The 16,138-nt window shown below is 17.1% G+C and overlaps 4 protein-coding genes across 4 annotated transcripts; 2 read left to right on the top strand and 2 right to left on the bottom strand.

The window, feature by feature from the left end:
- Nucleotides 1-318: 318 nt before the first annotated feature.
- On the bottom strand, nucleotides 319-1,483 carry PGAL8A_00415400 (conserved Plasmodium protein, unknown function; the record flags this gene model as incomplete). Its single annotated transcript, XM_028672870.1, has 2 exons — nucleotides 319-1,252; nucleotides 1,422-1,483. 2 exons carry the CDS (start codon nucleotides 1,481-1,483, stop codon nucleotides 319-321), a joined length of 996 nt encoding a protein of 331 aa, XP_028529379.1.
- An 826-nt stretch (nucleotides 1,484-2,309) lies between these two features.
- Nucleotides 2,310-2,951, top strand: PGAL8A_00415300 (mitochondrial ribosomal protein S16 precursor, putative; the record flags this gene model as incomplete). The annotated part of the gene is made up of 1 exon (XM_028672869.1): nucleotides 2,310-2,951. One exon carries the CDS (start codon nucleotides 2,310-2,312, stop codon nucleotides 2,949-2,951), a length of 642 nt encoding a protein of 213 aa, XP_028529378.1.
- A 1,514-nt stretch (nucleotides 2,952-4,465) lies between these two features.
- PGAL8A_00415200 (conserved Plasmodium protein, unknown function) lies at nucleotides 4,466-12,763 on the top strand (the record flags this gene model as incomplete). Its single annotated transcript, XM_028672868.1, has 1 exon — nucleotides 4,466-12,763. The coding sequence occupies one exon, from the start codon at nucleotides 4,466-4,468 to the stop codon at nucleotides 12,761-12,763; it is 8,298 nt and encodes a 2,765-aa protein (XP_028529377.1).
- A 1,059-nt stretch (nucleotides 12,764-13,822) lies between these two features.
- Nucleotides 13,823-15,823, bottom strand: PGAL8A_00415100 (conserved Plasmodium protein, unknown function; the record flags this gene model as incomplete). Its single annotated transcript, XM_028672867.1, has 1 exon — nucleotides 13,823-15,823. One exon carries the CDS (start codon nucleotides 15,821-15,823, stop codon nucleotides 13,823-13,825), a length of 2,001 nt encoding a protein of 666 aa, XP_028529376.1.
- Between the last annotated feature and the right edge of the window lie 315 nt (nucleotides 15,824-16,138).

The following is a 16,138-nucleotide window of genomic DNA, read 5'->3' as shown; positions in this document are numbered from 1 at the left end:
TTTTTTTTTTTTTTTTTTTTTTTTTTTTTAAAATTTTTTTTTTTTTTTTTTTTTTTTTATTTTTTTTTTTTTTTTTTTTTTTTTTTTTTTTTTTTTTTTTAATTTGTTATATTTCTTCATATTATTTAATGTGTTCATATATTTTACTTTTTTCTTTATACATTTGTAGTAATAAAGCAAAATGAAAAATTTTATTTTTTTTAATCACATAAATTTATATGGTTGTTTTAATTTTAACCTTTTTTTTCAGTTTATATTATTCATTTTTTTTTTTTTTTCTTTTTTTTTTTTTTTTTTCCATTAAATAAAAAACACATTTTAAATAAAATCATTAAATTGATAATTATTTATTTCTTCTTCTAAATTCATTATGGTATTATTTACGGTTTCCATTGGACTAGACACTGATGATTCATCATTTTTATTTAAATAAGCATAATTATATGCGTAAGATCCATCTATTTCTAAATTATTTTCAATTTTTTTTTTTTTTTTTTTAATATTACTATTTTTTTTAAATTTCTTTTCTTTATTTTGATTTATTCTATTATAATTTCCAGCTTCATATTTATTATTTTTTTTAATAATATTTATATTCATGTAATTTTTTTTGTTATCGCTTTTATCTCTATTGTTTCCATCTACTAAATTATCATATGTATTAGTGTCATAAGATTTATGATTATTTAAATTGAAATTTCTTTTCTGATTTCTATTTTTTAAAGAATTTTTTGAACTATTTTCTATATTATTTTTGGTATACATTTTTTTTTGTACTTTATTATTTTTATATGGTTCATTATTGTCCTTGTTATCATCAAATTCTAATAAATTTTTGCTTTTTACATATGATAAGGAATCATTTTTTTCATCCTCATAGTTTTCGTTTGGTTTATAATCATAACTATTATTTTTAATTTTTTGTCTTTTAAAGTTAGCATTATTTGAATATATATTGTTTTGAATGATATTATATTTATTAAAACTTAAAACACTACCAGATGAATTAGAATTGCTTTCAATGTCTGATGAAGATTCCTTATAGATAGAATGATTATCAATTTGCATATCATTCCACTTCTTTAGTTTTATTAGATCATCTATATTTTCATTTAATTCATTTTCATTAGTATTAATGTCATCTTCATTATATGAATTAAATATACATTCACTATCTTTAGAAGGATAATAAGAAATATTTTTTAAATTATTCATATATTTTATAAATTCATCCCAATTGTCTTTATTTTCCCTGAAGATGAAATTAAATATTAAGACATAAAATATAAAATAAACAATCAAAAATAGAAAAAAAAAAAAAAAAAAAAATATTATATCTGATTAAAACATATAAACATGTAGATCTATAACACAAATTTTAATATAAAAAAAAAAAAAATTATTTCTTTTTTTTTGTTTACTCTAAGTCTGATTTTAAATTAGGTGCCTTTTTTTGAAACCTATATGATTCTATGTAATTCATTATTTTCTATTTTTTAAACATATTTATACATTAATAGGTTGTTTCAACATAATATTTTATTATTTTTTTTGAATAAATTAGAAAACTTAAAAACTAAAGGATTCATAATTAAGAGATATGATACATATACAAAAAAAAAAAAAAAAAAAAAAAAAAAAAAAAAAAAAAAAAAAAAAAAAAAAAAAAAGTGTTAAATGTAGATATAATAATAAAAAATTTAATTTACAAAAAAAATCCTTTCATTATTAAAAAGAAAAAAATGTTTATTTTAAAACTAAAAAATATGTTTTACTATATAAAAAAATCCAAAAATTCATAATAAAATATATGTATATATATATATATATTATATAGTACGTATTGTTATAAAATGATCATATTTTTGTTCAAAGAGAAGATACTTGTTTTTATAAACTAAATTTAAAATATAAATTTTTTTATAAAGAAAAATTTTAGTTTAATAAATTTTACAAAAAAATAAAAAAAAATTTATTTTTAAAAAAATAAAATAAAACAGTGACATACAATAAGTATATCAAAGCATACAATGAAAATTTTTCGTAAGAAAAATTTCAATTTATATTATTTCGTTAAAATTAATATTTTTTAAAAAATTTATTCTTAGTTTTGTAATTCTTAATTAGCAAAATAAAGTAATTTAAATTACTATTCCATATTTTTAACAATATTATAAAGTATATTTTCCTTTTATTGATTTTTTAAAATATGGTTTTTGTATTCTTAAAAAAATGTTACATTGATTAAAACTTAATTTAGTATATTATTTTGTTATTTGTTTTTCTCATATGTTCATTTTTTTTTTAAAATGATTAGAAGATTGTTTCTCCCATATTTTTCTAAAGATAAGGGTCCACCAAGAATTAGATGCCAAATAAATGGAGTGAAAAGAAAAAGGTTTTATAAAATTGTAGTAGCAAATCAAAAAGATAAGAAAAATGGAAAACATATAGAAGTGTTAGGTACATATGTTAATAAAAATAACATAAGAGAAAAATTAAATAGATATAATATTGCCGATTCTAATAATGATTATTATTACAATAATGTAGAAAATATAAAAGAAATAAGGTTACGATTTAATAGAGTTAAATTTTGGCTAGCTGCTAACTGTAACTTTAGTGATCATATGAAATATGTTTTAAGTCTATGTAAAATAATACCTCAATATCCAATAAAATATAGTAGGAGATGTTCAGATAAATATTATTATAAATACAACGAAATAATAAATAAACATAAACTTATACAAGCCGAAAAAATAAATAATTTTTTGAAAACAGATTTAAATATACAATATTTGAATAATTTTAATGAATCATCAAACGAAAGAAAAAAAGAGGATGATTATTTATATACTCCTGAAGAACTTACTTATCTTAAAAAATTATCAAAAAATAGAAATTTAGATTTTGAGCATACTGATAAAATTAGAAAAATTATTAGGTAACATAAATAATCTCTACCATCATTATTGTGTATATGTACAAATTCAAACTAAAAACAAAATTATAAAGAAAAACACTTTATATTATATATAAAAATTGCAATATAGTTACCCAAAAAACAAAACTTACAAGAAATTTTTTTTTATCATTTATTATATTAGAGTATTAAAGATAAGTGTGAATATAATATATACCTATATTTATTATAAATTAAAAAAATAGTATTCATTTAATAATTATTGCTACAATTTTTTATTTAAATATGTGATAATTAACAAGAAATGAAACAAATATTCTAACAAAAATTTATAGCATTTATATTTTATATCTTTTTCTTTAGTGTATCTCTAAAAATATAATTCTTACTAAGTGATTTTTTTTCTATTAAATATATAATTACATTAAGAAATATTTATCTTAAAATTAGCAATACTATATATGATTAAAAAAAAAAAAAAAAAAAAAGAATATATTTATCTTGTGTATATACATAAACCACACACATTTTATATATTTTTCTTTTTTTTTTTTTATCAATATAATAAAAAATGAATTTAGCTATTTTAAATATATTGTTTATAATAATCAACGAATATTTTTAATTATGTATATATATTTCATATTTTCTTAAATTATGAAATTAAACATGTATTTTTCATAAAAATATAATTAAGCATAATAAAATTTTATATTATTCTAAAAGATAAAGAGAAGCCAAATAAACAAAAAAGATAATACAAGGTAGAATGTATTAAATGGCTGCTTAAAATGTTTAATAAGTTATTTTATTTTTTTTTAATTAAATTTTTTAAATTATTCCCTATTTAATTATTTATTTTTTTTTTTTTTGTTTATTTATTTATTTTTATTTTTTTTTTATTATTTTTTTTTTTTTTTTTTGGTGTGTGTGCATTTTGGTGTGTTATAGTTTCCCATTATTTTTTCTTAGAAATATACAACTTTTTGTTTTATTCACAAATCACTATACAAAAATACATGTATGTATAAATATTTATATACCCAATTTAATAAAATATTTTTTTTTATGAGGAAAATAAATATTTAAAATATGATAAAATATCATTGTGTAAATGTAAATTACTATTTTAACTTATTTTACAGCAATTTATTAAAACAAAGTAACATTTCATTTTTTTTTTTTTTCCTTTTTAAGATATATGAGAATATATTGGAAATACACTTGATTTTTTTAATTTTTAAATTAATTATTAAATAATATTTATATTTGTACTATTGTGTTTAATAATTGTACATAAATTTCAATATATATATATATATTAAATTATCGTTTTCTATAATTTGAACCTACAAATAAATAATAATAAAATAGTAAAAAGCTACATCATATATTTTTGAATGTTATTTAATAAATGTAAGATAATTAGATAAATTAAAAAAAAAAAAAAAAAAAAAAAAAAAAAAAACATGTAAATATACATATATATGTTTTTCTATATGAGTAAAATTAATTTAAATTTGATAAATTTTCAATAATATGAGTGATTTATATGACAATGATATTTTGAAGAAATGTAAGGAAGACATAAATAACTTTGATGATATTAGAAACAGTTTTTTAAAATTAAATTTGCAAAGAGACGATAATAAAAACAACACTATTAAACATAATAAAAAAGATGAAATTGATTTGTTTTATTCTGATAAAAAATATCAAAATGGCTTTTTAACAGAAAAAAATAAATTTCAAGTAAATTCATTTTTGGAGGATTTACCTTCATCCCATAACTCAACACTTTCGTGTAACAACAATTTAAAAAATATAGTAAATAATAGAAAAGAAAAATCTAAAAAAATTGAAAGTGATTTTAACTTTTTTTATCTAAATAAGGATAAATTAAAAATAAAAAATAATTTTTTAATGAATGAAAATTTAAATGATAATATAAAATTAAACAGTCCACTGGATGGAATTAACAAAATAAATTTTATACAAAATCTAAGAAGATATAGACATGATAATACTAATGAAAAAAGTAAAGATAAAATAGATAAATTAGAACATAAAAAGTATTTTAACAACTATATTAATAAATTGAAGTTAGAATATTTATATAACTTTAAATTCGGAAATGATCAGGTTCAAAAGGCTGACTTCAAAGAAGATAAAAAATATATTAGAATTGTAAAAAATTGCACAGATTATAATAATATAAATTCTTCTAAAATTCATCAAATTGAGGAATTAAAAAAAAGTAAAAAGTATAATTCAATCTTTCATAAGAACAACGAAATTGAAAAGAGAAATAATAGTACTCCTGAGAAAATTAATAATATAAATGCAAATTATTTAAATATATCAAGCATTAAGAATAATTTACATATGGATCTTAATTATATGAACAATTTCGAAAATATTAAAAAAATAAATATTAGTGATTTAAATAATAATTCTAAGATTCTACAACAGAAATATATTCAAAGTAAAAATGAATCATTCTTAGATATCCCTTTAAATAGTAATAGTTATAATAGTAATGTTTTATTATTAGAAAGAACAAACGATTTATTCTCTGAAATAAATAAAGAAAAAGAATATTTTAATATATCAAATTATTTAAATAAATGGATAAATGAAGCAAAAAATAAGGAAAATAATACTAAACTGCTAGAAAAACAAAAAGAAAAAAAATGTTTTGTTAATAATATAAAAAAAAATTCAAATGATGTTTTTGTTAAATCTCTGAAGGATAGCAAAAAAGAAAAACAGTGTCTTGTAGGTACAGAGAAAATTATTGATTATGGAAAGAAAAGTTGTATTAAAAATGAAAATCTAGAAATTAAAAATTATTTTGGAGGTTCATTTGATTTTAATAGCAATAAAAATATTATAAATAACAATTCTCTAAAAAATGTGCCTTTTAAAAAAAAAGTGAACAAAATAAATACTAAATTAAAAATATATGAAAATTTATTAAACTTCGAAGAAGTATTAAAAACTAAAAATAACATTGAAAAAATTATAAAAAAAGAGAATGATAAATCAAATAAAAATAAAGAAAATACAGATAATGAAAAAAATATGCTTTATTTGAATAAAAACAATAATTGCATTAAATACACACAACACATCATAAAAAAAAAAAATAGTAGTGAACAACTTTTTCCCTTAAATGAAATTGACACATTTAATAAAAATAAAGAAACAAAAAAGAATATAAATCTTATAAATTTTTCCATCAATTTTAAATTAAAAAAAAACATAAACAATAAAAACAGTAACGGCAATTTATCAAAAAAAAATTATATAAACTCTATTTTTAAAGATAGTTATGAAAAAAAATCACAATTAAATGAACTTCAAAATTCTAAATATAATAATTTTAATAAAATTTCAATAAATGATAAAAAGGAATTCTTAAGTTCCTTTTTAGAAAATGATAACAACGATAAAAAAAATATGTATATTGAAAATTTATTTAGTTTAAATGATAATAATAATTCAAACAGTGAAACAATCAGCAATTATTCATCTCAATTTTGTCATGAAGAAAACAAATTTTTATATAAAATTAATAAAACTATAGATACCAAAAAAAGTACATTACAATTAAAAAATGATATTTGTAAACCAGAAAAAAATGAAAATAAAAACATATATGAAGAAATAACAAAAAATAAGAAGTATAAATATATTGATGATAAGAAAGAAGTCCCTCTAGAAATGAAATGTATCATATCAGAAAATGCTATTCATGAAACACAATCAGAAAAAAATGTCATCATTAGAGAAAATAAACAATATGATATTAGTGTAATTAAAAATTTTAATAAGGAAGAATGTGGAAATAAAGAATATACAAACAAGAAAAATGAAGAAAATTCAAACATAAAACAGGTGTGTGAAGATAAAGCATATAAGAAGAAAAATGAAGAAAATTCAAAATCTGATTATGTAAAAGAAAATATTAAAGAAGAAAATAAATTAAAAATATTCAATGAAATGAAAAAGGAAATGCATGAAGATAGTCATAAAACAAATACAACAGATTATTATTTATCAAATTATCGTTATAATTTACGCGATATATGCTTAAACAGTGTGAATCAGAAATTTAATTTTAAAAATAACATGGAAGAAGATACCTCAAAAATTATTGAATATAATGAATTAAACAAAATTCAAAACAGTAAAATAGATGAAAATATACACTCTGAAATATTTTATCATAATAACATTAAAAAAAGTAAAGAAAAAGAATATAATACGAAAATTATTCAAAATAAGAAAATAATTAATATTTTACAAGATGACGATAAAAATAGAAATGATGTCATTAAGAATGAAGAGGAAGAAGTAGTTAATGAAAATATAAAAAGTATTTATAACGTTAAAATAAGATGTAAAACCAATAATAAAACTAATATTGAAATAGAAAATAAGATTAATAATGAAAATGAAAAAAGTGAAAATTATGATACTTATTTTGAAACTTTAAATAAAGAAAATAGTGAATTTGCTTATGAAAATTTATGTAATGAAAATGATAGTAATAAAGTAGAATGTTTTAATGATGAAACAAATAGTGAAAATATAAAGAATGAAATAGATAATGAAAATGATAGTAATAAAGTTGAATGTTTTAATGAGATAATAAATAATAAGAATACTAAAAATGAAATAGATAATGAAAATGAGAGTAATAAAGTTCAACACCTTAATGATGAAGTAAATTGTGAAAATAAAAAGAATAAAACAGATAATGAAAATTATAATAAAGTTGAATGTTTTAATGAGGAAATAAATAATAAGAATACTAAAAATGAAATAGATAATGAAAATGAGAGTAATAAAGTTCAACACCTTAATGATGAAGTAAATTGTGAAAATAAAAAGAATGAAATAGATAATGAAAATGATAGTAATAAAGTTGAATGTTTTAATGAAGAAATAAATAATGAAAATATAAAGAATGAAATAGATAATGAAAATGATAGTAATAAAGTTGAATGTTTTAATGAGGAAATAAATAAGAATACTAAAAATGAAATAGATAATGAAAATTATAATAAAGTTGAACACCTTAATGATGAAATAAATAATAAGGATACAGAAAATGAAGTAGATAATGAAAATGAGAGTAATAAAGATGAACACCTTAATGATGAAATAAATAATAAGAATACTAGAAATGAAGAAGATAATGAAATTTATAATAGTATCGAATGTTTTAATGATGAAATAAATAGTGAAAATATAAAGAATAAAAGAGATAATGAAAATTATAATAAAGTTGAAAACCTTAATGATGAAATAAATAAGAAGAATACTAAAAATGAAGAAGATAATGAAAATTATAATAAAGTCGAAAACCTTAATGATGAAACAAATTGTGAAAATATAAAGAATGAAATAGATAATGAAAATGATAGTAATCAAGTTGAATGCTTTAATGAGATAATAAATAATAAGAATACTAAAAATGAAGAAGATAATGAAAATTATAATAAAGTTGAAAACCTTAATGATGAAATAAATAATAAGAATACTAAAAATGAAGAAGATAATGAAAATTATAATAAAGTTGAAAACCTTAATGAGGAAATAAATAAGAATACTAAAAATGAAATAGATAATGAAAATTATAATAAAGTTGAAAACCTTAATGATGAAATAAATAATAAGAATACTAAAAATGAAGTAAATAATGAAAATAGTAATAATGAAGTTGGATTAATTAATAATGAAATAACAAGAGAAAATGATAACAATAGATTTACTATTAATAATGATGATGAAAAAATAAAAAGTAATAAAAATATAATTAAAATCGATAGTTATAAAGGAAATGAAAATGAAAATGATTATGAAATTGAAAACATAAAGAATGAATATAATAATGATGAAAGCAAAAATGAAAAAGGAAATAACAAAAATATAAAAAATAAAAATGAAAATAACAATAATGAAAATCTTTATAGTGAATTTTATTATGCAAATGAAAATAATGGTTATAAAAATGACAAAATTGAATATGAGGATATTAATAAAAGTGAGTGTCAAACTCAAAATGTAAATGATGATAATAACAAAAATATATATGAAAAAAATGTAAATACTATGGATATTTATAATGATAAAAAAGAAATAAATATTGATAACAACAAAAATATAAATCAGAATAATAATATATATTTTGGAAGTAAATATATTAAAAAAAAAATGTATTTTTTTGATGAAAATTTAGGAAATGATTATTTAAAAAAAGATAGAGAAAATAATGAAAATTTAATTCAAGATATTTTTCAAGAGAATATTTCTAATATTGAAAATTTTAATTACGAAAATATAACAAATAAGAAAGAAATTCCTAAAGATGCGAATTTAGAAACAGTAGATATAATGTTAAATGAAAAAGTTGAATTATATCAAACGTCAGAATATTATATTGAAAATATTAAAAAAGAAACAGTAAATAAAAATGCACAAAATGAATTACTATATAGGCATACTGAATTTTTGGTAGATAATGTAACTATAAAAAATGAAAAAAGTCAAGATAATTTTAATAAAATTATCCCATATGTAGAAATAAGTAAAACTTCATACAATGAAATAATAAAGGAATTTAATAATCTATGTATAAAAATAAACAAATATAATTTATTTAAATATTTAAATATTAAAGAAGAAAGACTAAATTATATTAATTTATTATATAATTCATTTAATTATTATAACAAAACATTAAATGTAAATAGTGAAAAAACAAATATTTATGATTATCAAGATAAAAAAAACATACTAAATAGTGATGAAAATAAAAAATTTTTTGAAATGAAATTATTTAATATTTTAAATTCAAATTTAATAGAAGATAATGATTTAAATACATGTAATAATAATGAAATTTCTGATGAACTGAGTGTATATGAAAATAAAAAAGATTTTAATAACAGTTCACAACATCTTAATGAAAAATTAAATGATATAATAAATGAAAAAGATGAAATCAGTAAAAGCAGTGAATCTGTTAATTTAATAAATGAAGTAAAAAGTAATATAATTCATAATAATAATATAAATATACAGAATATAAAAGAAATGAATAATGAAACTGAGGGAGAAATTTTATATTATTCTGATGAAAATGACGAAGATAATATATGTTTTGAAGATATTAAAAGGAATATATGGTTGCAAAACGAAGAGTTTCATAAAAATAATGAAAGACAAAATCTAGTTAATTATATAAAATTAGAATCAGTAAAGTGTATTATATTATTTTGTTATTTGTATAATATTAAGTATTTTCAAGGAATGCAAGATATGGTTATAAGTTTATTTTATTTAAATTTAGAAACTTATGAAATATTTTGTGTTTTTGAAAAAATTCTACATTATTATGCACCATATTTATATTTAGGGTATAACTTAAAAAATAAATACTCAACATTTTACATAAATATAAATGATGTTAGTAACAAATGTAAAATTGAAGATATTAGTATGAGCATATGTAAATTTAATGGAAAATTATTCAGACTTATATTTCAATTTTTTTTTCCACATATTAGTAATTACTTTGATATGACAATCAACGAAAATTGGCCATCCTTTTTTTTTGTTAATTTAAATTTTAGTAAATTCACAAATGTTTACTGTTTATTATATATATGGATGAGATTAATAGAAATAAAAGGAGATAAAAAAGCAGCTACATGTGATTTTATTCTTTATTTATTATCCTTTTTTAGGTATAAATTAAAAATTATTAAACGTAAATTATATGAAAAAATAAATATACTTGATATAAATAAAAACTCAAGTTTTAGAAAAGATATTATAAAAAAAAGTGAACCAAAACTTAAAGAAATCATACAAATAAATGATGATGAAGATGAAAAAGACAAGAAAGAAGAAATACAAAAACAAAAGTATGATAAAAAAGAAGAAAAAGAAAATGAAGAAAATCAAAAGAATAATGAAAAAATAAAAGAAAACATTAAAAAAAAAAAATTGTCTACATATTGTAAACATATGTTCTCTTTAATTTTTGAATATAACTCATCTTTTGATGAACATATAAATGATGATTTTAAAATACATGTGGATAATATTATAAAAAATATTAGCAAAATAAAAGAAGTGATTCCTAGTAGTGTTATAGATTTAATTATCAACTACAATTCTATATATCAACAAAATGAACAATTATTAAAACAAGACGTATATATGGATGAAAATTCTTCAAATAATATAATGAAACAATTAGACAATAACGTATGTTTAAATATAAAAATATCTGATTTATTTTTTATATATAATAATTATAAGTATTATGAATTTGTTTTCATTAGGTTATTAAAAGAAAAAATTATCTTAAGTAAACTTAATTACATTAATATTAGTAATATAGAAATAGAAAATTTTGCTGAATTAAGAAATGTAGATGAATTTTTAAAATACAAAATAAAATTAAGAAATGTATTTAAGAACAATAAAAAGATATTATACGTCATATATTTAAATGAAAAAGATATTCACCACCTCAATGATAAAGAAGTTAGTACAGAAATTAATTATGCATATAAAAAAAATAATGAATTTTTTAATAACGATCAGAATATAAATAAAAACAAATTCATTAATAAATTTTTTTCTAAAAAAGATGTTAAAGAAAATGGAATCAATAAAGATAACTTAAATAATCCCATATTAGATAAAAAATACTTGAATAATTTTATAATATTATTATTAAAAAATAATATTAAATATTTAACTATACTTAATGAAAATTCTAATGTTATCAAAATAATTAATGAAAAAAAATATACTGAAGAAGAAGTAAACTATAATAAATCACTAAATGAAAGTAGTTTTTTTTTTCAAGTTATTAAAAAAGTGAAAAACAAAATATATGGAAATAATATAAAAGAAGATTCAATAAATAATAACATATCTTTAGAAAAAAATATTTTACAAGATAATAATTTAATGTTTGTATTAAATGGTTCTAATTTTAAAATATTTAATAAGAAGAAGATAAAAAAAAAAGAAAATTATAAAAAGAAAAAGACAATTCTAGATTATAAAAATAATCTAAGGAAAAAAAAAAATGAGAAACCACAAAATAAATTAAATAACAAGTTAGAAAAAGTATTAAATTACAAATTAGAAAAAAAATTAAATAGAGTCACTGATTTTTATTCAAAGAAATACGAAGAAGGTGATAAAAATAATCTTTTTAACTCATATAAAGAAAATTTAAATGAAAAATATATTTACTTTAACAAAAAAGAGTATATAAATGTTATGAATAATTTGAAATTAAAAAACTATTTAATATTTAAAAAAAATAAGAAGCAAAAATTAAATAGCAATATTAAACTTAATAATATGATGTATTCACGTTTAAAAAGAAAAAAAAAAAAACTAGAACAAAGTAAAACAATTAAAAAAAAAAAAGAAAAAGAATATAAAATTATGTTTAATCTTTCAAATAATAGAGAGATTAATGTAACTCAACGTAAACTATACAGAAACATAAATCACTTACATAATAAAGTAAACAACTACAAAAAAAATAGCACTTTTAATTTATCTAAAGAAAATTCTAACAAGGGATTAAATATTAATTTAAACAACAATGTAGATATTGATAAATTTATTAATAGTAAGGATAAAAGGAATTTTACTAATGAAAATAAATTAAATTTTTTAGAGTTACAAGAAAGGTATATTACTGATTTATTATCAGAAAATTTGTCAAAAAATAAAGATAAACAAGAATGTAAAAAATTATTTGTTCATAATAAAAGTATAATTAATTAAATATTTTCAAAAAATTTTGCTAATAATTTTATGAATAATTGAAAAAAAATTAATATATAAAAATAACTTCAATTTTCTTTAAAATCACCTATTCGTTAGGTAAATACAACAATTGAAATCAGTTATAAACGAGAAATTTCAAAACATATGGTATGACAATATAAATTATAATATAAACACATGAATTCTCCATTCAAAAATGTTTTATGTTAAAATTGTTAATGATAATTAGAAAAAATATTGCTATTAAAAAAAAAAATTTTTTAAACTCAAATTTGTTGCAAAAAAACATGTAATTTTATTAATTTTTTACTTTTTTTTTTTTGTAAAAGTTTTATTAATATTTTTAAAATACAGAAGCTATCAAATTATTAAATAGAAAAAATCTATATTAAATTGAAAAATTGTAATTCAGGTATTTCTCATAGCATTTTTTTTTTTTTTGGTGATATAAAAAGTATTTTTTTATTTTTTTATTTCTTCTATTTGTTTCTTGTTTTCACAAATGAGTTGTATCATCACCTCCATAAGATTTTTTTATATACAATTGTTTTTTATTTATATATATATATATATTTTCAATTCTTTTTTTTTCGTAAATATGTTTTCTTGTTAATTTTTTTTTTTTCTGTGTAGAAAATGGGAAATAATATAATTTTTATTTATATATGTAAATATATAAGAAATTTAATTAACTATTTTTAAAAATAATTTTTAAAATGACTAAAAATATATAGTGTTATGTATATATAGAAGGTTTTAATTAATTCATTTTTTTATTAAAAAAGTGAAAAAAAAAAAAACAAACATTTTTATATAAAAGTATCTATTTTCGCATATTTTTAAAAATATAAAACAAAAAAAAATTAAATAAAAGATATATGAAAAGATTTTTTTTATTTTAATATTCTATATTAATATTAAAAAGTATATATAAAAGTGTAATTTATCTATATATTTGTTTACAAGCTAATATATCCTTTAATTCATTTAAAATATAAACTTTTTTTTTTTTTTTAATCATTTTTAATAGTATCCCATATGTAACTTTATTAAATTTCAAAAGACCCATCTTTTGAATTGTACAAATTTAAAAATAGAAATGGTAGAAAAAATAAAAGAAAAAAGAAACCACTGACATGCATAACTAAAATGTGTATTTTCATCAGCGTAAAAGTTGAAATAATCTTTTTTTTTTTTATGTATAAAATGCTCATCATATCTAAAAGGCTTGATGTTTTGAAATTGAGAATTTTTAAAATTTTGAATGTTATCATTATATTTTAACAAACGATTAATCCTTTCTTGACTTTCCCTATCCATATCATTTATGTTTATATCGTTTAAATTTTTTAAATGTGAGTCTAGTTCCTTTGTATCACTGTTATTAAAATTAGAATAATAATCACTTTTTATATCACTACTATAATCTTCATGAACTATAATATCATATATATTTGCAATAAAATACGAAGATCCTTCAAAATCAGAAATATTAGCATAATGACAAATTTCTTGAGTATCATAATAAAAAAAGTAATTACTATACTTATTTTTGTTTGAAAAATTTTTTAATTTTTTAAAGGAACATTCATATAATTCACCCGGATCTAATATAGCTCTAATTGTGACAATTTTAGGTATTTCATTTTTTTTTTCTTCTAAAATATCTTCAGATATTAATCCTCTATTTACTAATATACATTTCCCATTTTTTAAAAATAATGGACATATTACATAATAATACATTTTATCTTTTTTATTTTCATATAATTTGGGACCTACATAAAATTCATTGGTTGTATCTAATACTCCTGTTAGCTGAACTTTTCTATATTTATATTTTTCAATTACAAGTTTTTTTAACTCATCTTCTGTTATGCATTTTTTAACAACTTTTCTATATAATTTCATTAATAAGTTTTCATTTCTTATTCTTATTATCCATTCGTATATATTATGAATATTTTCTATATCAACATATAATTTCTTTTCATTTATTTCTTTATTTTCTTCTTGTCCTTTTATTTCATTTTTTTTTGAATCATATATTTCACTAATCGTTTTTTCATTTTTTACCTGATTATTTTTAAGGTTACTATATAAAAACAATTTTTGCATAAATACTTTTTCAGATAAACTTTTAACATTTTCATAAAACGAAAGTATTAAAAATTTTATTTTAGATAAATTAGTACTGCTAATTAATCCACTGCTACTTTCGTAATGTAATAAATTTTTACTTAAATTTTCATAATTTTTTTTCAAAATTAAAAAATCATCAGACCATGGAAAATGAGAGTCATTAATTATTATAATTGATTTATTCAAGTTGTGTAAAATATAATTAATTAAAAACTTTTTTTTTTCCATCTTATTATATTGCCATATTCCCATTAAAAAAAAAAAGGAACATATAAAAGAAGAATAAAAGAAAAAGAATTTTCTTTCTTTCTTTCTTAAACCAAATTTACTGTTACGAACGCATCTAAAAATTGGTGAGGATATTTTATTTTTTATATTAATTAACCTAATTATAGTACTATTTTCGCATTCTATTGGTAAATAGTATTGTGTTTCACTTTTTTTTAATAAATTTATTTCTTCCTTATTTGCTTTATAGAATTTTTGACTTGGATACTTGAAATCTGCTAAAGAAAGCTCTTTTTTTTTATTTGTAATTATATTTTTTTCTTTAATTATTTTTTCTATATTTTTTAATTCTTCATTTAATTTATTTATATTGACTTTATCTGAAAATAAATATTTTCCAGAATTTATTCTAAATGTTTTTTTTTTCTTCCTTTTGTTGAACTTCGTTAATTTCCTCTTTTTTATATAATAATATTTTACATTTTTACAACTCTGAGATATTTCATTTCTATATCTTCTGTTATCTAAGCTACTAATATACTTTTTTTCCAAAAAATGAAAATCACTAAAAGTTGGTGATATACGTTTATCATGAAATTTTAAAATATCTAATTTAAATAAACAACTAATGTTATTAAGCTTTTTAAATAATTCCTTTCTTTTTATTACTTCATTTAAATGAGGCATTATATTATTAAAATGAATATATAAAATTATAATTTATGAACAATATAAATATATATATATATAATAATTAAAAAGAAACTAAATTATAATAAATTCACATTTTATTTTTTTGTGAAATTATTAAACTTATTTATTAGTTCATTATATAATTCATTTGTTCTTAATGCAAATCTGTGAAATATTTCACTTCTCAACAAAATAGATTTTACTTTTTCTTCAATTACTTTACCACCAATATCATTAAAAAAAAATGGAAACTTTTTCATTATGTAAACATAAAAATAAATAAAATTATAAAACAATATAAAATAAATA

The sequence above is a fragment of the Plasmodium gallinaceum genome, assembly GCF_900005855.1.
Source record: "Plasmodium gallinaceum strain 8A genome assembly, contig: PGAL8A_v1_119, whole genome shotgun sequence".
Lineage (NCBI taxonomy): Eukaryota > Apicomplexa > Aconoidasida > Haemosporida > Plasmodiidae > Plasmodium > Plasmodium gallinaceum.
This window is presented reverse-complemented; position numbering and strand designations above follow the sequence as displayed.